At 41.1% G+C, this 23,142-nt stretch overlaps 2 protein-coding genes across 4 annotated transcripts in view; one reads left to right on the top strand and one right to left on the bottom strand.

Annotated features, from left to right (window-relative positions):
- LOC131956209 (matrix metallopeptidase-21) overlaps positions 1 to 23,142 on the top strand; it is a 77,153-nt gene that overhangs the window by 32,119 nt on the left and 21,892 nt on the right. For 2 of the 3 annotated variants that reach the window (XM_059320641.1, XM_059320629.1), the window contains exon 2: positions 21,135 to 21,641. In XM_059320641.1, coding sequence (XP_059176624.1) covers positions 21,480 to 21,641 — 162 coding nt within the window. In that variant the 5' untranslated portion in view covers positions 21,135 to 21,479. Of the gene's footprint in view, positions 1 to 20,540; positions 20,721 to 21,134; positions 21,642 to 23,142 lie in introns of those variants that run through there. The other variant, XM_059320633.1, reaches the window with a different exon arrangement.
- LOC131954784 (nuclear pore complex protein Nup58-like) lies at positions 19,713 to 21,103 on the bottom strand. The gene is made up of 2 exons (XM_059318564.1): positions 20,971 to 21,103; positions 19,713 to 20,293 (listed from the first exon to the last, which is right to left on the bottom strand). The coding sequence occupies exons 1-2, from the start codon at positions 21,101 to 21,103 to the stop codon at positions 19,713 to 19,715; spliced, it is 714 nt and encodes a 237-aa protein (XP_059174547.1).

Below are 23,142 nucleotides of genomic sequence, written 5' to 3'. Positions count from 1 at the left end.
AATTTAACTATAATTTTTCAATTAATGTTATACTTAGTGACATTTTGTTACGTGTTGTCACAACGTATGTCTACTATAAGGTTTTTATAAATGACTCCTATACTAACAGTTGATAAAAAAAATGTACATGAACATGAAGCAAGTTGCTAAGTATAAGTCTAGCCAATAGGCAGGTGAAGTGTCTAGCCGTCAGGCAGGTGAACCGTCTAGCCCACAGACAAACAGGTGAATAAGACGCACTGTAAGCAACCACCCAGACAGCTCACAAAGTGTGTAGCCAGCTCAATTGCGTCACAATATCCAGACAGCTATGACTGTACCATGCTGGATCTCGTCAGACCATTTAACATCCGTACAGTACAACCATCCTTAGCTCTGTCACACTATATTTAACAGAATACTTTGACTACAAATAGCAAGGAAACGGTGAACTGATGAAGTACATATAAATCTGTGAATGCCAACAGTTAGAAAGTCTTTTTTTTTTAAACATCCAAATAAAATCAAAAGCAGCATGTTTATTTAGTTTTCTATTTCACTAAATGTGCAAACCAGTGTAGAAACTAAATGCTCAAGTCTAGACTGGGATCTCACCTTTACAGGTATCAGCTGAAACATTTAGCAAACATTTCGTTTGACCTGTGTGTCGAGGTTTTTCTTTCTGAATTTAAATACTGGTGTTTGTTCTTTAAAAGCTGAAGGCTGCACGCTATGGGGACATTACTCACTGCGATTAGTGTTCGTCTGACCGACCGTGAACCGACGCAGCCATGATTGAGAGTAGGGCGACAGGTAGTCAGACCACCATACATGGCACATCTTTCCCATTACAGGTCAGTAGGTCACGCCTGGCCACTAATGCCGTCCCTGAAAACTTTGGGGATTGTGAGGAAAGGGGGCTTGAAAGAGGTGTGAACAAACAGGGCCGAACACAGGAGACTCGCACACGCTGGTTGGAGCTTTCAGTCTATTGTAGGGACTGTAGTTGTAGTAGTTCGTTGTCTCAACTTTGTGTCTGTTGTAGGGCCTATTGTAGTAGTTCGTAGTCTCCATTTTTTTCTATTGTAGGGTCTGTTGTAGTAGTTCGTTGACTCTTTTTTTGTGTCTATTAAGGGTCTGTAGCAGTTCGTTGTCTTAATTTTTGTGTCTATTGTAAGGTCTATCGTAGTAGTTCGTTGTCTCAACTTTTGTCTATTGTGGGTCTGTAGTTTTTCCTTGTGTCTATTGTCGGTCTGTAGTTTTCCCTTGTGTCTATTGTGGGTCTGTAGTTTTCCCTTGTGTCTATTGTGGGTCTGTAGTTTTTCCTTGTGTCTATTGTAGGGTCTACAGTTTTTCCTTGTGTCTATTGTGGGTCTACAGTTTTTCTTTGTGTCTATTGTGGGTCTGCAGTTTTACTCTGTGTCTATTGTCGGTCTGTAGTTTTTCCTTGTGTCTATTGTGGGTCTGTAGTTTTTCCTTGTGTCTATTGTGGGTCTGTAGTTTTTCCTTGTGTCTATTGTGGGTCTGTAGTTTTTCTTTGTGTCTATTGTGGGTCTGTAGTTTTTCCTTGTGTCTATTGTGGGTCTGTAGTTTTTCTTTGTGTCTATTGTGGGTCTGTAGTTTTTCCTTGTGTCTATTGTGGGTCTGTAGTTTTTCTTTGTGTCTATTGTGGGTCTGTAGTTTTTCCTTGTGTCTATTGTCGGTCTGTAGTTTTTCCTTGTGTCTATTGTCGGTCTGTAGTTTTTCCTTGTGTCTATTGTGGGTCTGTAGTTTTTCCTTGTGTCTATTGTCGGTCTGTAGTTTTTCCTTGTGTCTATTGTTGGTCTGTAGTTTTTCCTTGTCTCAACTTTTGTGTTTATATATTGTGGGGTCTGCCAAAATTAGCTGTTTCAAGTCGTGTCTTTATTTTAGGGTTTGCAGTTTTTCGCGTTCTTTAAATAAGCTTTTATTTAGTCCACTGTGTCTGTGGCAACATTTATTCTGTCACACTTTTAATGCAGTGATCTCGTTCAAACGTTCCAGTTACATTCTTCGCTGAGGACAGCGCAATATTATATAATTTTAAATTTAACTAAATATGTGTTTAGTCATTAAAACTTGATCAAAATAATACTATATTTTGTATCAAGAGGGGAGATAACAAAGTTCACAACTAGCGATGCTCGGTCACTGTTGGTCACTGACGTTTTCGCGCCTTAAATTTCTTGCTTAGGAAAATGTCTACGTACAGAGCATGTTGGGATAGTGCGTACCCTTAATCCTGGATAATTATAATGTATATACATATATTACAAAGACGCACCCACCCACGTAACTATATATATATATATATATATATATATATATATATATATATATATATATATATATATATATATATATATCATATATATATATATATATATATATCATATATATATATATATTTACAATAAACAGCGCATGATAGGAATAATCTTAAGTGACAGAATAACAAATGACTGGAAAAAGCTGGCATCACAAGTATGCACGCAACCTATTTGCCGGGCTATGTACAACGCGTTGAAGATTCCAGTGGATCTGTTGTACATAATACAGTATATAGAAAACAACAGGGGGAAACATCCTTCTTAGACCACCATTCTTTTTTATTAAAGGGTAAACAATTTTAGAAACCCATTTTTGTGAAAACATCCTTCTAGAAGTTTAACTTGGTTGCCACCAAACTTTTTGTAGGCCTGCAAGTTTTATCTTCTTACTTGCTAAAACTGACTGAAAGTTAAAGCACTATTTTCAACCAATAGTCAACAGGCCCGTACACGCATTGGTCAGCGTATTATTAATAGGCGAGGAAACTTTATCCTTTGTGAAATTAAAGCAACAAGGGCGGATTGTTGTGTCGGCTCAGATTCTCTGTTTCAATTATAACCTGTGAACAGCAAAGATTAAAGGGGCTCTACTCTGCTCTAGATATTAATACTGAGATAATTGCAGTGCCAAGTTGGCCTGAGACCGGTTCACACGTGTCTTTATTGTACTGGCTTGCCAGATTTCTTCGCACAGCCAATTCACGTTAATCTAAATTTGGTTAGGAAACGAAAGCATGCATGACTTTGGTGATAACCCTAGAGCAGAGGTGTCTCCCATATGTGCCGCTTATACTTCGTATCGTTTTGACCCCTCATCTTCTCAAAATGTCACAAAATACTCGACCGTCCGTTCACCCCCACGTGATCTCAAGCTAGAGCACAACTTTAATGCATCAGAAACTTCTCTAGCGGGGAACAATCTGGCCTGCTGTCCTACATGCTTAGCATAGGTCTGTCTTTCTGTCCTACTTTTGTGGGATCAGTCTGTCTTTCTGTCCTACTTTTATGGGATCAGTCTTTCTGCCCTACTTTTGTGGGATCAGTCTGTCTTTCTGCCCTACTTTTGTGGGATCAGTCTGTCTTTCTGCCCTACCTTTATGGGAACAGTCTGTCTTTCTGCCCTACTTTTGTGGGATCAGTCTGTCTTTCTGCCCTACTTTTGTGGGATCAGTCTGTCTTTCTGTCCTACTTTTGTGGGATCAGTCTGTCTTTCTGTCCTACTTTTATGGGATCAGTCTGTCTTTCTGTCCTACTTTTGTTGGATCAGTCTGTCTTTCTGTCCTACTTTTGTGGGATCAGTCTGTCTTTCTGTCCTACTTTTGTGGGATCAGTCTGTCTTTCTGCCCTACTTTTGTGGGATCAGTCTGTCTTTCTGTCCTACTTTTGTTGGATCAGTCTGTCTTTCTGTCCTACTTTTGTGGGATCAGTCTGTCTTTCTGCCCTACTTTTGTGGGATCAGTCTGTCTTTCTGTCCTACTTTTATGGGATCAGTCTGTCTTTCTGTCCTACTTTTGTGGGATCAGTCTGTCTTTCTGTCCTACTATTATGGGATCAGTCTGTCTTTCTGCCCTACTTTTGTGGGATCAGTCTGTCTCTCTGCCCTACTTTTGTGGGATCAGTCTGTCTTTCTGTCCTACTATTATGGGATCAGTCTGTCTTTCTGCCCTACTTTTGTGGGATCAGTCTGTCTTTCTGTCCTACTATTATGGGATCAGTCTGTCGTCCTGTCCTACTTTTGTGGGATCAGTCTGTCTTTCTGCCCTACTTTTGTTGGATCAGTCTGTCTTTCTGCCCTACTTTTGTTGGATCAGTCTGTCTTTCTGCCCTACTTTTGTTGGATCAGTCTGTCTTTCTGCCCTACTTTTGTGGGATCAGTCTGTCTTTCTGTCCTACTATTATGGGATCAGTCTGTCGTCCTGTCCTACTTTTGTGGGATCAGTCTGTCTTTCTGCCCTACTTTTGTTGGATCAGTCTGTCTCTCTGCCCTACTTTTGTGGGATCAGTCTGTCTCTCTGCCCTACTTTTGTGGGATCAGTCTGTCTCTCTGCCCTACTTTTGTGGGATCAGTCTGTCTCTCTGCCCTACTTTTGTGGGATCAGTCTGTCTTTCTGTCCTACTTTTGTGGGATCAGTCTGTCTTTCTGCCCTACTTTTGTGGGATCAGTCTGTCTCTCTGCCCTACTTTTGTGGGATCAGTCTGTCTTTCTGCCCTACTTTTGTGGGATCAGTCTGTCTTTCTGCCCTACTTTTGTGGGATCAGTCTGTCTCTCTGCCCTACTTTTGTGGGATCAGTCTGTCTCTCTGCCCTACTTTTGTGGGATCAGTCTGTCGTCCTGTCCTACTTTTGTGGGATCAGTCTGTCTTTCTGCCCTACTTTTGTGGGATCAGTCTGTCGTCCTGTCCTACTTTTGTGGGATCAGTCTGTCTTTCTGCCCTACTTTTGTGGGATCAGTCTGTCTTTCTGCCCTACTTTTGTGGGATCAGTCTGTCTTTCTGTCCTACTTTTGTGGGATCAGTCTGTCGTCCTGTCCTACTTTTGTGGGATCAGTCTGTCTTTCTGCCCTACTTTTGTGGGATCAGTCTGTCGTCCTGTCCTACTTTTGTGGGATCAGTCTGTCTTTCTGCCCTACTTTTGTGGGATCAGTCTGTCTTTCTGCCCTACTTTTGTGGGATCAGTCTGTCTTTCTGTCCTACTTTTGTGGGATCAGTCTGTCGTCCTGTCCTACTTTTGTGGGATCAGTCTGTCTTTCTGCCCTACTTTTGTGGGATCAGTCTGTCGTCCTGTCCTACTTTTGTGGGATCAGTCTGTCTTTCTGCCCTACTTTTGTGGGATCAGTCTGTCGTCCTGTCCTACTTTTGTGGGATCAGTCTGTCTTTCTGTCCTACTTTTGTGGGATCAGTCTGTCGTCCTGTCCTACTTTTGTGGGATCAGTCTGTCTTTCTGCCCTACTTTTGTGGGATCAGTCTGTCGTCCTGTCCTACTTTTGTGGGATCAGTCTGTCTTTCTGCCCTACTTTTGTGGGATCAGTCTGTCGTCCTGTCCTACTTTTGTGGGATCAGTCTGTCTTTCTGCCCTACTTTTGTGGGATCAGTCTGTCGTCCTGTCCTACTTTTGTGGGATCAGTCTGTCTTTCTGTCCTACTTTTGTGGGATCAGTCTGTCGTCCTGTCCTACTTTTGTGGGATCAGTCTGTCGTCCTGTCCTACTTTTGTGGGATCAGTCTGTCTTTCTGTCCTACTTTTGTGGGATCAGTCTGTCGTCCTGTCCTACTTTTGTGGGATCAGTCTGTCTTTCTGCCCTACTTTTGTGGGATCAGTCTGTCTTGCCGCCATATTGCTTGGGTTAGTTTAAAACTGCATAGAGTCCAATGTAAGCCTATAAGAAACCAATCACAGCGATCGTATCAAGCACATCTCATCACGCTACATTGTAACTGCCAGCCTTGAACTGATGAACCCTGAACTGTGACCTGCAATAGATTGACTCAGATAACGTCGTCTGTAAGACCGGATCTTGTCTGTAGCTTCAGACAATGGCAGCTCAAGTTTAGAGCTGGGCATGGCCTTCAGGGCGTTAGAACAACATGGCAGCCACTAGTGAAACTTTGGAGTAATGAAAACATGACCCACATCCGGCTCGCCTCACCAAATCTTCAGCCAAGGGGTCGTCCATTAAAATGACATCACACTCCTGGGTGGGGAATTCCGGCTTTTGTGACGACGCCAAACTTTAACGTTGTTTTTTTTTCTAACTTCATAGAAATATTTGTAAATTGTACAAAAGATTGATCAGTGTACATTTCAATTTATGTTTTATTAATAACGAGCCAACCCGCGGCGTAGCATACGCCGTAGGTAGTTGTTTTATTTTCTACTTTTCAGTAATTCATAATTTGTGAATTTAACACTAACAATGTTGCGACTGAAAATATTTTGCTTTAAAACATTATTAGTAGCTTCTGAATGGTGATAGCGATATGGTCTGTTGCGCATGCCTGGAGAGTGAGGTAGGTGGCGGGAGGAGGGTTAGATAGTCGGCTTACGTGCGTGCTGGTGTCCACGTAGAGAGTTTATATATATATATATATATATATATATATATATATATATATATATATATATATATATATATATATATATATATATATATATATATATATATATATATATATATATATATATATATATTGCTATTTTAAAAAATTAAATGGAAATTTGAAAGCGCTGAAGTATGTCGTCATTTAAGGGGGACGGATCTTACTTTTTGTTTAAAACATTGACGCAATATTTAATAAAGTTACACATATTTTACCAGTTAATGACTATTGGGAATAGTAACATAAATTGACTCCAGTGCTGGTCACCTTGCATTACACAATTTTTATTGTAGTCTTGCGGGTCACGATGCCTGTGCTGTTTATAAGCTTGAAATGTAGCGAGAATGGCAAGGCAGTAGCTCAAATCATCTGCCTTTGATCTCACAAACTTTTTTAGAGAACAAAATTTAAGCACGGTTATAGCTAGTGTTTAAATAAACATTGCAACTAATTTGAGATTATCATGTAATATTTCTCAGCCTATCTAAACGCACTGCTTTGATACGACTTATAATTTATTTTTTGATGCTCATAAATTCAGATTTTTATTTCTTAATGCCCATGCGTAAAACGTCGTGTGATTTTTACTTTCTCGTATATACGAAGTATACAGAAAGTCTTGTAATCGTGCAAAAAAAAAAAAAAAAAATTCGAGATTTTTACAAATCTCGACGTTTTACACCTCACTGATACGGAAAAACATAATTTTGCAATCTTGTCTGTGTATCTGTGTGTGTGTCTCTGTGTGTGTGTGTGTAAACACGATAACTTGAGTACCGTTACAGCTAGGTTGATGAAATTTCATATATAAGTATTTTATCAAAATCGTAGATCCGTATCAACTTTTGAGCGATTTTCGATAACCGGAAGGGGTACTTTTTCTACTTTGAAATTTTTTAAAAGCCTATAACTTGAGTACTATTTTAGATAGATAAATGAAATTTCACATGTAAGTAAAAGATCTAATTCTCTACCTTCTTTCAAATTTTGAGTAATTTCCGTTGACCGGAAGTACTAATTTACACTATTTCCGATTTCTCAAAAACGCATGTAAATTTATAAAGTACTAATAATATTGCGCACTATTATGCATATTTTGTTTTGACGTTCGGTTGGTGCGCAATTCTTTTTCCTACGAGATTCTATTTATTTATAAAAGTTTAAGTAACTGAACATCATGTCTATATTGCGAGTTGCCATCCCACGTAGTGTTATATAAGAATATTCGAGAAAGTTTAGGGGAGAGCACTCCCGGTTTATTTTTAAAATCTTTTTTCTTTCTCGTATATACGAAGTATAGAGAAAGTCTTGTAATCGTGCGTGAAAAAAATCGAGATTTTTGCAAATCTTGACGTTTTACAGCTCCCTGAGTCGGAAAAACATAGTTTTGCAATCTTGTCCGTATGTCTGTGTGTGTGTATGTGTGTGTGTATGTGTGTATGTGTTTGCTTGTGTAAACACGATAACTTGAGTACCGTTACAGCTAGGTTGATGAAATTTCATATATAAGTATTTTATCAAAATCGTAGACCCGTATCAACTTTTGAGCGATTTCCGATAACCGGAAGTGGAACTTTTTCTACTTTGAAATTTTCAAAAGCCTATAACTTGAGTACCATTTCAGTTAGATAAATGAAACTTCACTTGTATGTAAAATATCTAATTTTCTGCCTTCTGTCAAATTTTGAGTAATTTCCGTTTAACGGAAGTAGTAATTTTCGCTATTTCCGACTTCTCAAAAAAACGCATGTGAATTTATAAAGTACTTATAATTTTACGCACTGTTATGCACATTTTATTTGGCGTTCACTTGGAGTGCAATTCTTTTTTTCTACGAGATTTTATTCTATTTTAAAAAGTTTTAAGTATTTAAAATGGATTAAAAATCATGTCTATTACCCGAGTTGCTATCCCCTGTTGTTTCATATAAGAATATTCGAGAAAGTTTAGGAGAGATCACTCCCAGTTTATTATTACCATCATTTGAAACTATTAGCAAGTCCTGTGCTTGGCCTTGGCCTCATGTTTTGTCCGTCTTGTCGACTAAACGTGCCCGCCTATTTAACTATCTGCTACTTTTTAAAATAAAAAATTCAATCCCTAATCTAAACCATAGCGTTATTATTATTTTTTATAGTATTATTAGATTCGACATCTGTTATACCAATTACCAATATACATTCTCGATGAAACCGGTAAGACTTACAACAAGGCTAAAAATATCATATACGGCAAATTGAAGAAAAGTCCGCAGTAAACCACGTGCTTTAAACTAGCCGCAAATCCTGTTTTGTTGGGTTTTCAATTGGTCAGTAACAAAGTATAAAATTTCAAAATTTTAAAGTGACAAAATGAACCAATATTTCAAGACATTTGAGTTCCGTTTATTATGGCACCAATTTGATCTATCTTATTAGCTTCATACTTTAGTTATCTCGACTAACAGATAGGGAACGTAGACAATTATTGTGCCTAGTTAGTAATACGCTGCTTCCCCCCGGTTAACTATTAATGCACAACCAATATAACCTTGCGGGAAATTTTATGTCGATAGGCGTAAAAAAAAGAAGAAAAAACCCATACAAATGTTTAAATGTGAGCACAATTTATTATGTATTACTCTACTAGACTCATTGTGTGTAGAGTATTTCTTTAGCTGTTCCCTTAGATACATGCAGGCCAATTATTATTTCGGATATTTATTTATCTGTACTTAGAGATCAGCAAATCTGCAATAAGTGTAGCGTTTAAAAAATATTAGTTAGTTATGGAAAATCTACAACCGTAATCAAAGAGAATGTGTAAATACCATATTTTAGTTGAAAATGTTGAAAATGTAATAAAATTGTAAGTGGTATTCGAATGTAAAAACACACTACAAAATGTAAACAGAGTAGTTTACGACAATAGCACCTCACTGCTACTACACCACAGCCTGGCTGCCATAGCGAGCCCTAGCTCTGTACATGAAAGACGTTGAGTCGAACAGATTCTCAACATCGGACCATTCAATCGGCAATATCATGTGATGTCTCTTACTTTATGTAGCCTAGATAGACGTACGGGTATACCTGGTTACCGATCTTTAGTACTGCTAACAGTGCTAACTTCGGTAAAGATAAATGTTGTTACCTATCCTGTAGTAGTAAATAAGTTGGGTAAAGGTAAATGTTGTTACCTATCCTTAGCACCGGTAAATATAAATGTTGTTACCTATCCTGTAGTAGTAAATAAGTCGGGTAAAGGTAAATGTTGTTACCTATCCCTAGCGCCGGTAAAGATATATGTTGTTACCTATCCTGTAGTAGTAAATAAGTCGGGTAAAGGTAAATGTTGTTACCTATCCCTAGCGCCGGTAAAGATATATGTTGTTACCTATCCTGTAGTAGTAAATAAGTCGGGCTTTCAATGCGCACGCTTGAAGGTACTCCATCAGCTAGGAACATAATCTGAACTATCTGGGAGGATTTGTGGGCGGCAGTGGTCACGTGATTTGACCGGGACCCGTCAGTGTGGTCTGAGAAATGTCGGGAAATCTCCAGCGCATCGTTTACACATTAGGAAAGACGAAACCCGGAATAATTAAAGGTGATGGCGTGGGTATATGCCTAGAAATGTTCCACGCACTTACCTGTAGCTGCTCTTCCATGTGCACTTGACAAGAGCGCAGGAGTAAAGTAAACCTGCGCCTATGGAGCCACTATTCGTGTCCATGTTGTCTATGTGCCGCCAGCCGTGTATGAAACTCGATCTAAGCAGTCTCTCTAGCAAAGGGGAGCTACGGATTAAAATTTAATTAGGACATTCTAAATACGGATTTATAAAGTGGGTTGCTGGCATGGCATGACACATCTAAAAATAGTCTCTTCCGGTGTTTATTATTTAGTCAGAGTCTAGCCCAGCTACAACCTCCCACGCAGTATATTTAGATCCAGTTGTAACTCGCGTTGTGTCATCCGGGAGAAATATGAGGGGGGAAATGTACAGGTGATTGCATCATACCAACGGCGCGTGCACTAACTCCCGTTTCACACGTCTCTTTTTTTTTTTGGCTGGCAATCAACATTTTAACATACGAAAATGTATGTATATATATATATATATATATATATATATATATATATATATATATATATATATATATATATATATATATATATATATATATATATATATATATTATATATATATAATTGATAATGCTTAGAGTTTGTTTACTATAGTCATGTGTTTAGCTTTAATTCCATGGCTTAAATTTTAAGAGGTGCAGCAATAAGAAATGGAAATGTATGACTGAGAACATATGTCTGGCAGATGAATCTAATGAATGAAATGGCATGTAATATAAGAAAAAGCGGTTCACGTTTGATAAGCCTATTGAGGTTAATTGCCAGCACGTTTCCTCAAAAGTTAAACGTTGTGACCACCCAATGAATTAGACTAGACAAAAGTTAAACGTTGTGACCACCCAATGAATTAGACTAGACAAAAGTTAAACGTTGTGACCACCCAATGAATTATACTAGACATAAGTTAAACGTTGTGACCACCCAATGAATTAGACTAGACAAAAGTTAAACGTTGTGACCACCCAATGAATTAGACTAGACAAAAGTTAAACGTTGTGACCACCCAATGAATTAGACTAGACAAAAGTTAAACGTTGTGACCACCCAATGAATTAGACTAGACAAAAGTTAAACGTTGTGACCACCCAATGAATTAGACTAGACAAAAGTTAAACGTTGTGACCACCCAATGAATTAGACTAGACAAAAGTTAAACGTTGTGACCACCCAATGAATTAGACTAGACAAAAGTTAAACGTTGTGACCACCCAATGAATTAGACTAGACAAAAGTTAAACGTTGTGACCACCCAATGAATTAGACTAGACATAAGTTAAACGTTGTGACCACCCAATGAATTAGACTAGACAAAAGTTAAACGTTGTGACCACCCAATGAATTAGACTAGACAAAAGTTAAACGTTGTGACCACCCAATGAATTAGACTAGACAAAAGTTAAACGTTGTGACCACCCAATGAATTAGACTAGACAAAAGTTAAACGTTGTGACCACCCAATGAATTAGACTAGACATAAGTTAAACGTTGTGACCACCCAATGAATTAGACTAGACAAAAGTTAAACGTTGTGACCACCCAATGAATTAGACTAGACATAAGTTAAACGTTGTGACCACCCAATGAATTAGACTAGACAAAAGTTAAACGTTGTGACCACCCAATGAATTAGACTAGACATAAGTTAAACGTTGTGACCACCCAATGAATTAGACTAGACAAAAGTTAAACGTTGTGACCACCCAATGAATTAGACTAGACATAAGTTAAACGTTGTGACCACCCAATGAATTAGACTAGACAAAAGTTAAACGTTGTGACCACCCAATGAATTAGACTAGACAAAAGTTAAACGTTGTGACCACCCAATGAATTAGACTAGACATAAGTTAAACGTTGTGACCACCCAATGAATTAGACTAGACAAAAGTTAAACGTTGTGACCACCCAATGAATTAGACTAGACATAAGTTAAACGTTGTGACCACCCAATGAATTAGACTAGACAAAAGTTAAACGTTGTGACCACCCAATGAATTAGACTAGACATAAGTTAAACGTTGTGACCACCCAATGAATTAGACTAGACAAAAGTTAAACGTTGTGACCACCCAATGAATTAGACTAGACATAAGTTAAACGTTGTGACCACCCAATGAATTAGACTAGACAAAAGTTAAACGTTGTGACCACCCAATGAATTAGACTAGACAAAAGTTAAACGTTGTGACCACCCAATGAATTAGACTAGACATAAGTTAAACGTTGTGACCACCCAATGAATTAGACTAGACAAAAGTTAAACGTTGTGACCACCCAATGAATTAGACTAGACATAAGTTAAACGTTGTGATCACCCAATGAATTAGACTAGACAAAAGTTAAACGTTGTGATCACCCAATGAATTAGACTAGACAAAAGTTAAACGTTGTGACCACCCAATGAATTAGACTAGACAAAAGTTAAACGTTGTGACCACCCAATGAATTAGACTAGACAAAAGTTAAACGTTGTGACCACCCAATGAATTAGACTAGACAAAAGTTAAACGTTGTGACCACCCAATGAATTAGACTAGACAAAAGTTAAACGTTGTGACCACCCAATGAATTAGACTAGACAAAAGTTAAACGTTGTGACCACCCAATGAATTAGACTAGACAAAAGTTAAACGTTGTGACCACCCAATGAATTAGACTAGACAAAAGTTAAACGTTGTGACCACCCAATGAATTAGACTAGACATAAGTTAAACGTTGTGACCACCCAATGAATTAGACTAGACAAAAGTTAAACGTTGTGACCACCCAATGAATTAGACTAGACAAAAGTTAAACGTTGTGACCACCCAATGAATTAGACTAGACAAAAGTTAAACGTTGTGACCACCCAATGAATTAGACTAGACAAAAGTTAAACGTTGTGACCACCCAATGAATTAGACTAGACAAAAGTTAAACGTTGTGACCACCCAATGAATTAGACTAGACAAAAGTTAAACGTTGTGACCACCCAATGAATTAGACTAGACAAAAGTTAAACGTTGTGACCACCCAATGAATTAGACTAGACATAAGTTAAACGTTGTGATCACCCAATGAATTAGACTAGACAAAAGTTAAACGTTGTGACCACCCAATGAATTAGACTAGACAAAAGTTAAACGTTGTGACCACCCAATGAATTAGACTAGACAAAAGTTAAACGTTGTGACCACCCAATGAATTAGACTAGACAAAAGTTAAACGTTGTGACCACCCAATGAATTAGACTAGACAAAAGTTAAACGTTGTGACCACCCAATGAATTAGACTAGACAAAAGTTAAACGTTGTGACCACCCAATGAATTAGACTAGACAAAAGTTAAACGTTGTGACCACCCAATGAATTAGACTAGACAAAAGTTAAACGTTGTGACCACCCAATGAATTAGACTAGACAAAAGTTAAACGTTGTGACCACCCAATGAATTAGACTAGACAAAAGTTAAACGTTGTGACCACCCAATGAATTAGACTAGACAAAAGTTAAACGTTGTGACCACCCAATGAATTAGACTAGACAAAAGTTAAACGTTGTGACCACCCAATGAATTAGACTAGACAAAAGTTAAACGTTGTGACCACCCAATGAATTAGACTAGACATCTTCGGGTACCAGACGGCTCCATAGCAGTGTGAGAGCCCTTTATTTAGTTTTGGATCTTCTCACTCAGGTCTCATATTCATGAAACTAAAGTTCGATGGTCTCAAAAGTTTTGATTTGTATAAAACATAGGCCCTATCTATTTACAAACGTATAACATATCGAATGCAGGTTATTATTTTAATTAATTTAACGTTTTTTTAAGAGGATTTTTTTTTGTGTCAATGACTTATGTTCGCCATTTAGTGACACCGGGGGACTCTGTATGTAAATATGTGTCATCATCTGAATGAACATGGCCATAAAACATCTCCATGCCGTTATGCATCGTTTGTCATTGTTGAGCCATCACACGCATAGAATGAGTGGGATGTCCAGCGCCATCTTTCAATTAGTCATCTCTACTGACGTCATCGTTTGACCTTTTTAGAAATACTGTTTCGGGCTCGATCTAGACATTCTGGTTTTACTAATGTGTGTATACAGTTTGTCCTCATCCGATTGAGTGCATATCAGAAAATATTGTAGGAGTTTCTCTTTAACTTTCTTACCTTATTTTTCACAAAATGTAAGTCTATTATTCTTTAGTTACTGGTATTTTTATTTAGCCTATTTTTCAGCATTAAACCCTAGTTTATGTAAGAATTGCACCCTTCTTTGTGCAAGAATTGAGCCCTACATTGTGTAAGAATTGCGCCCTGGCTTATGTAAGGATGGCGCCCTGGTTAGTGTAAGGATGGCACCCTGGCTTGTGTAAGGATGGCGCCCTAACTTGTGTAAGGATGGCGCCCTGGCTTGTGTAAGGATGGCGCCGTGGTTAGTGTAAGGATGGCGCCCTGGCTTGTGTAAGGATGGCGCCCTGGTTAGTGTAAGGATGGCGCCCTGGCTTGTGTAAGGATAGCGCCGTGGTTAGTGTAAGGATGGCGCCGTGGCTTGTGTAAGGATGGCGCCCTGGCTTGTGTAAGGATGGCGCCCTGGTTAGTATAAGGATGGCACCCTGGCTTGTGTAAGGATGGCGCCCTGGCTTGTGTAAGGATGGCACCCTGGCTTGTGTAAGGATGGCGCCGTGGCTTGTGTAAGGATGGCGCCCTGGCTTGTGTAAGAATGGCGCCGTGGCTTGTGTAAGGATGGCGCCCTGGCTTGTGTAAGGATGGCGCCCTGGCTTGTGTAAGGATGGCGCCGTGGTTAGTGTAAGAATGGCGCCCTGGCTTGTGTAAGGATGGCGCCCTGGCTTGTGTAAGGATGGCGCCCTGGCTTGTGTAAGGATAGCGCCGTGGTTAGTGTAAGGATGGCGCCGTGGCTTGTGTAAGGATGGCGCCCTGGCTTGTGTAAGGATAGCGCCGTGGCTTGTGTATGGATGGCGCCCTGGCTTGTGTAAGGATGGCGCCCTGGCTTGTGTAAGGATGGCGCCGTGGCTTGTGTAAGGATGGCGCCCTGGCTTGTGTAAGGATGGCGCCGTGTTTCGTGTAGGGATGGCGCCCTGGCTTGTGTAAGGATGGCGCCCTGGCTTGTGTAAGGATGGCGCCGTGTTTAGAGTAAGGATGGCGCCGTGTTTAGTATAGGGATGGCGCCCTGGCTTGTGTAAGGATGGCGCCCTGGCTTGTGTAAGGATGGCGCCGTGTTTAGTGTAGGGATGGCGCCCTGGCTTGTGTAAGGATGGCGCGGTGGTTAGTGTAAGGATGGCGCCCTGGATTGTGTAAGGATGGCGCCCTGGCTTGTGTAAGGATGGCGCCGTGGTTAGTGTAAGGATGGCGCCGTGGCTTGTGTAAGGATAGCGGTTAGTGTAAGGATGGCGCCGTGGCTTGTGTAAGGATGGCGCCCTAACTTGTGTAAGGATGGCGCCCTGGCTTGTGTAAGGATGGCGCCGTGGCTTGTGTAAGGATGGCGCCCTGGCTTGTGTAAGGATGGCGCCGTGTTTAGTGTAGGGATGGCGCCCTGGCTTGTGTAAGGATGGCGCGGTGGTTAGTGTAAGGATGGCGCCCTGGATTGTGTAAGGATGGCGCCCTGGCTTGTGTAAGGATGGCGCCGTGGCTTGTGTAAGGATGGCGCCCTGGCTTGTGTAAGGATGGCGCCGTGTTTCGTGTAGGGATGGCGCCCTGGCTTGTGTAAGGATGGCGCCCTGGCTTGTGTAAGGATGGCGCCGTGTTTAGAGTAAGGATGGCGCCGTGTTTAGTATAGGGATGGCGCCCTGGCTTGTGTAAGGATGGCGCCCTGGCTTGTGTAAGGATGGCGCCGTGTTTAGTGTAGGGATGGCGCCCTGGCTTGTGTAAGGATGGCGCGGTGGTTAGTGTAAGGATGGCGCCCTGGCTTGTGTAAGGATGGCGCCGTGTTTAGAGTAAGGATGGCGCCGTGTTTAGTATAGGGATGGCGCCCTGGCTTGTGTAAGGATGGCGCCCTGGCTTGTGTAAGAATGGCGCCGTGGCTTGTGTAAGGATGGCGCCCTGGCTTGTGTAAGGATGGCGCCCTGGCTTGTGTAAGGATGGCGCCGTGGTTAGTGTAAGAATGGCGCCCTGGCTTGTGTAAGGATGGCGCCCTGGCTTGTGTAAGGATGGCGCCCTGGCTTGTGTAAGGATAGCGCCGTGGTTAGTGTAAGGATGGCGCCGTGGCTTGTGTAAGGATGGCGCCCTGGCTTGTGTAAGGATAGCGCCGTGGCTTGTGTATGGATGGCGCCCTGGCTTGTGTAAGGATGGCGCCCTGGCTTGTGTAAGGATGGCGCCGTGGCTTGTGTAAGGATGGCGCCCTGGCTTGTGTAAGGATGGCGCCGTGGCTTGTGTAAGGATGGCGCCCTGGCTTGTGTAAGGATGGCGCCGTGTTTCGTGTAGGGATGGCGCCCTGGCTTGTGTAAGGATGGCGCCCTGGCTTGTGTAAGGATGGCGCCGTGTTTAGAGTAAGGATGGCGCCGTGTTTAGTGTAGGGATGGCGCCCTGGCTTGTGTAAGGATGGCGCCCTGGCTTGTGTAAGGATGGCGCCGTGTACTGGGTCGTGTACTGTGGTTTGCCCCTACTCTTTATTCAGGCTGTTGGCTTCTGCAGTTGAACTCGACTCGAATTCTCCCCACTTGGTCTACGTTGAGCCTCTTATTGTTCGGGTAAACCCACAGGCTGCTACCTCCTTGTGGCCATCTCCCATTGATTATACGTCACGGACCAGCGACCGGGCTGTAGTTGTATACAACTGACTTAGGCGAGAGCCCTGTGGACGCCAAGAGAAATCTTTCATTCATAAATAAAACCAGATCAACTGTCATGGGCCGACAGGTCTTGTGTCGCCTCCGTGTGCTGTGTCTAGCTGACACACGGTGACGTAGCCAGTCGTCAAGCGTTACAAATTTAACGGAATCGTCACTGAAGCTACATCCGTCTATAGACTGTGATAAGTTATTGTTAATATGTATGAGAATATAATCATGGGAAGGTCTTCCCCGCAAGCTGAAAACAGACATTTGAGATGGTAGTTTCAGCTATTCACAAGTTATTGTTCTTTTTAAGTAACAGCCGTTTGAAATAGAACTGTTGAAAAATAGAAGTGTTCGTCTACAGGTGGATTTGTCATTCTGGTCCAGGCTGTAGCAGGCGAGACCATGGAGAATGTTTGAAAATAGTCTGCGTTCATAAATGGCTAGAAGCAGACACAACAAGACGTTTTTCTTCTCTTCGACCCCCCCCCCCTCCCCCAGACGTCGAGGTAATTGTGATGTATGCAGGGTCGGGCTCAGAAAGCGGCCACCAATGGCGTTAGAATAATGTCGGACAGAAAAAAAAGTCTTTGGCAAGCAGCTAGAAACTATAAGAAGGTAAATCAACGTGTGCTGGCTCCGTCTGCGCTAGTGTCTTTCTTCATGTAAATTTGACTACAAACAGATCGTTTGTAAAACTATGCTAAAACGCTATAGCCTACAGCTTAAATGAATTCAATATTTATAAACCGACCAAATGCACGGCCTGTTTACAATTAAAAGGAAGTAGACATAATTTAAAGAACTTAAACAAATATTAAACTTTTATAATAATAAGCTTTCAAATGCACTGAAAAAAAAGACAAATTAACTTGCGCTCTTTGATAAAAACATTGGTCTAAAATGTTAAAGAGCTTTCATAAACGGCCAATGATTTTACTTAGGGAAGCAAATTTGTTTCCTTTTCCTATTTTTAATGCATTTTAAAGCTTACTGTTATAAAGTTTTTTAAATTAATTTTATTTATGTGTTTTTTTTCTGTAGTATTTCTAAATATTTAAATTAAAAAGAAAGTCGATATGAAGATGCAAATAAGTAGATACGACTAAAATATTTGCTTTATTTAAAACACTATCATCTAAAGCTGGTAATCACTACTCTAAACGACAATTATTCTGTCCCGGCTTAACTTAAGTGGTCGGCTCACGGCGTAAATGATCCGTAAACTACAGCTCACCTGGCTGGTCAAGCGATCGCTAGTACTTTGTGCTATTATCTCCCCTTTTATCGACAGTATAATAGTTGTTACATTAAGTTTAATGACTTTTTCAATGCAATTAGATACAAAATTAAATATTCGTGCTTATCATTAAAGACGAATGCATCTGGATCAGAAGTGGGTCACAATTTTGTCACACACCCACAGACCGACAGACAGACGTGCAGATAGACATTGCGAACTAAATAAAAGCTTATAAAATCATCACGCCAGCCCACATATTTTGGTAGTATCAATGAAAAGAATAATATCTTAAAGTAAGAAATGGTAGCACTAAGCTATCTTTGATATAGTTTTGAGTTTGGTAGTGATGGTCTTGGTGAAATAGGTAGTCCATGATCGGCCGTAGTTGATAATGCTGTCAATATTCGTCAGATGAGACTCACAGTACTCATTATGAATAAGGGGTCATCCATAAATGACGTCACGCTTTTTTGACGATTTTTACCTGCCCGCTCCCCTCGGTCACACGTCGTCACAAAAAGCCAGACCCCCCCCCCCTAAAATGACGTCACACCTCAGCCTACAACCCCCCCCCCCCTCAAAATCACTTTTGAATTTTTCTTAAAACATCGATATTTGTCCAAAATCTTGTCAGAACTATGTGATCAATTCCTATTATAAGTAATTAAAACCGTTTTCTAAAGCGCGAAATAACGGCTAAAACTCGTTTTCTAATATTGCTTTTTTATAATGCAGAAAAGCGACGTCACACCATCTGAACCCCCTCCCCTCATCACACACCGTGACAAAATTACGGACCCCCCTCCCCCCTACGAGTGTGACGTCATTTATGGACGACCCTAAGGTTCATTGACGATTATGTTTAGACCCGTCCTTATTGCTTGCAGTTGACAAAAGAAATAAAAAGGCAAGTCCTCTTTTCCCAAATCACCGTGTTTATTAATGAAAGAGATTGTTTATTTTTAAGTTGGTTATTTTGACAGGGACTGTGTTAAATGTGTTTAGTATTCCGTGAGGGACATCCTGTTTTCTACCATAGGATCAGATACAGCTCAATGGAGGCTGTAGGATACGAAACCTTTCTTCTGTCTCGTGGGCCGGATATCAAATTACCACGATGTATCTCTTCTTGAGGGCTGCTTTCTTGTATTTCTTAAAACTCAAATTAAATTGTTCCCCTCAGGCCCCCAATCGAGGTACACACGACCGTTGTAGGGCGCCGACATAAAACACAAGGTATCGTCTACAGCCACGTGTAAACATTGGCCGCGATGTTATTACAAGCGTCACCCCCACCCCAAACTACTGCCGGGCAAATTGACAAATATTAAATACCGCAGTTAACGAACACGACACCAACTGTTTTGGGAGTAATAACATCAACTCTCTGATTTGACAAAGGACCCCTTGTATAACTCTAATTAGTATCCGCCTCACTAACATGTCACCAAGGCAGTCGTTATTGCCATTTTCCCGGCTCTACAGCTCCCATAAGCTGGAGCTATTCCACAGCTCACAATTGCAGGACCTACATAGCTCCCATAAGCTGGAGTTATTCTACAGCTCCCATAAGCTGGAGGTATTCTATAGCTCCCAGAGGCTTCAGTTAGTCTACAACTCCCATAAGCTGGAGTTATTCTACAGCTTCCATAAGCTGGTTATTGTACAGCTTCCATGAGCTGGTGTAACTCTACAGCTCCCATAGGCTGTAGCTATTCCACAGCTCCCATAAGCTGGGGCTACTCTACAGCTCTCATAAGCTGGAGTTACTTTACAGCTCCCATAAGCTGGAGTTACTTTACAGCTCCCATAAGCTGGAGTTACTTTACAGCTCCCATAAGCTGGAGTTACTCTACAGCTCCCATAAGCTGGAGTTACTCTACAGCTTCCATAAGCTGGATTTACTTTACAGCTCTCATAAGCTGGGGTTACTTTACAGCTCCCATAAGCTGGAGTTACTTTACAGCTCTCATAAGCTGGAGTTACTCTACAGCTCCTATGAGCTGGTGTAACTCTACAGCTCCCATAGGCTGTAGCTATTCCACAGCTCCCATAAGCTGGGGCTACTTTACAGCTCCCATAAGCTGGAGTTACTTTACAGCTCTCATAAGCTGGAGTTACTCTACAGCTCCTATGAGCTGGTGTAACTCTACAGCTCCCATAGGCTGTAGCTATTCCACAGCTCCCATAAGCTGGGGCTACTTTACAGCTCCCATAAGCTGGAGTTAAGGATAAAGTAAAGGGAGTAACGATAGAAGAGGGAGAGAAGGAAAAGTGAAAGGCGTTGATCACTTGAAACTACAAGGTAAATAGTTTATTGTCTGTCTCCACCCCCACCCCTCGCTGTCACATTGGTTGGCCTCCCCTGCTCGCCCCGCCGCAACCCGATAACACGGGCTCCCATTGATGGGGCTACATACAAAAGGCAGTGACTAAAGGGGGCCAACTCGACTTGATTGAAAGATATCTGGCGTGCTCTGGTCTCTCTGGCAGAGTTAGGGCTGGATAACATTCAGAATACATGTGGATAGTTTCTTCTTAACGGATATACATCTATATTCTTTCAGTTGGATCTGTAGCAAGAAGCGAATGTAGTGAATATTGGTAGTTTGACAAGTGAACGAACGGTTTGTTTACTCTAGCCCGGTAAGAGAGTGGTTTAGTACGTGCCAATAGACATCTCCAGTTTAAATAGCGCTAGTTTAAAAAGTGAACCAAGTAACCTTCGAGTAAGCGCGATATCTCAGACAAGTACCATTAGCTACTAACTGGTTTATATAACGGCACCGGTAACTTTAGTCGTGGCTTTTTAAATAAACCAAATCAAACGAGTCGGGTTTGTTTTCAGCTGTTGATCAAGGTATTTGTGTGGGATAATGAGATTAGCGGTAGTAACCGGTTGCTTGTATGCGAGTGAAAATATAGCCTGACTCTGGGCGTTGTAGCGGACGATGTAAGGCGTTTAAGTGGGCTGGGATGTAAGAACTTATGGGAATGGGGGGAGGAAATCTTTCATTGATAACTGCCATAATTAATGAGCCTGGTCTCGTTACTCTACAGGAACTGGCGGTGACGTCAAAGACTGACCGTGGGCTATAAAACAGCAGGTCACATCCTGGCTAGCGTTTGAACGGCGAGGGCAAGCTTAACAATAGAGTAGTGAGGAATCGTGTGCGCCTGTCATAGGTTTGTCTGGCAGCTGAGCCCAGACGCGGGAGATGTAGCGACGTTTACACTCTATTCGTGAGCCGGGTCACGCGCATGGATTATTCATTAAAGACTTGACAGCTTTTCATCTGGCCGTATTTCATCGTAGACACTTGTTCTGGGCGGTATGCTGGCCGCCTTGATTGGAGCTTGACCACGAGCAAGGGCGAGCACAGTGCAGACAGTGGCCGGGGGAAGATGCTCGTCTGGCGACAGGTACTGGTGGGGTTGCTTCGTGCTCTGCCTTTAGTGCTGGTCGCTGTCGGGGAACCTTTCTACCAGCGGAGGGACCATCTGGACCAGGACAATTACCTCAGCACCAGCAATGAAAACATCGTGAGAGACAGGACAGACGCAGAGGTGAGTACACACCAACGTTTGTATTTACAAGTTCCACTACACCAAAGTAACACGACGTACCTTAGCCTACAAATATGCAGCCAACAGAGAATTTTATTCATCTACGAGCTGTTAAGACAATTATTTGTAAACACTGACAGCCAACAACACATGTAAACACTTCACCTCCTAGTAAAACGACATTAGCTACAGAGTCTGTGCTGGCAAGGTTATTATTGATGTGGTGACTACACATCTCAATTATCCTCCCAGGTTAGCTGACAAAACTTGTGCCACTTTTAATTTCACTTCTGTTATTACGACAAGGTTATTATAATAAGTTTATCTCTGAATTTCGACAGAAAAAAAATGGATCATGTTTTTTTTTTTTTTTTTGACTGTTTCTACAATCTACTTTCATGTTTCATTGAGAGAATTTAAAGATTACGGTTAGAAAATTAATTATTTTATTGTGTTAAGTGTTAAGATAATAGTTCTAGAGTAAAAGGCAGTTTTATGGGCCATAAAAATGATGTAAAACAGTTGGGTGGCTCTTATGTTGTGTAAAACAATTGTGTTTTGTGGGCCCTAATCTAGTGTAAATAAAACGTAGTTGTGTGGGCCCTAATGTAGTGTAAATAAAAGTTAGTTGTGTGGGCCCTAATCTTGGTAAATAAAACTTAGCTTTGTGGGCTCTAATGTAGATTAAATAAAAGTTGTGTGGGCCCTAATCTTGGGTAATTACATTTACTTGTGTGGGGCCTAATCTAGTGTAAATAAAACGTAGTTGTGTGGGCCCTAATCTGGTGTAAATTAAACGTAGTTGTGTGGGCCCTAATCTGGTGTAAATTAAACGTAGTTGTGTGGGCCCTAATCTGGTGTAAATTAAACGTAGTTGTGTGGGCCCTAATCTGGTGTAAATTAAACGTAGTTGTGTGGGCCCTAATCTGGTGTAAATTAAACGTAGTTGTGTGGGCCCTAATCTGGTGTAAATTAAACGTAGTTGTGTGGGCCCTAATCTGGTGTAAATTAAACGTAGTTGTGTGGGCCCTAATCTGGTGTAAATTAAACGTAGTTGTGTGGGCCCTAATCTGGTGTAAATTAAACGTAGTTGTGTGGGCCCTAATCTGGTGTAAATTAAACGTAGTTGTGTGGGCCCTAATCTGGTGTAAATTAAACGTAGTTGTGTGGGCCCTAATCTGGTGTAAATTAAACGTAGTTGTGTGGGCCCTAATCTGGTGTAAATTAAACGTAGTTGTGTGGGCCCTAATCTGGTGTAAATTAAACGTAGTTGTGTGGGCCCTAATCTGGTGTAAATTAAACGTAGTTGTGTGGGCCCTAATCTGGTGTAAATTAAACGTAGTTGTGTGGGCCCTAATCTGGTGTAAATTAAATGTAGTTGTGTGGACCCTAATCTGGTGTAAATTAAACGTAGTTGTGTGGACCCTAATCTGGTGTAAATTAAACGTAGTTGTGTGGGCCCTAATCTGGTGTAAATTAAACGTAGTTGTGTGGGCCCTAA

Source organism: Physella acuta, unplaced genomic scaffold (assembly GCF_028476545.2).
Source record: "Physella acuta isolate Inbredline_101_S28 unplaced genomic scaffold, ASM2847654v3 ptg000079l, whole genome shotgun sequence".
Classification (NCBI taxonomy): domain Eukaryota; kingdom Metazoa; phylum Mollusca; class Gastropoda; family Physidae; genus Physella; species Physella acuta.
Note: the sequence above shows the minus strand (reverse complement) of the source record. Positions and strands in the feature narration are given on the sequence as shown.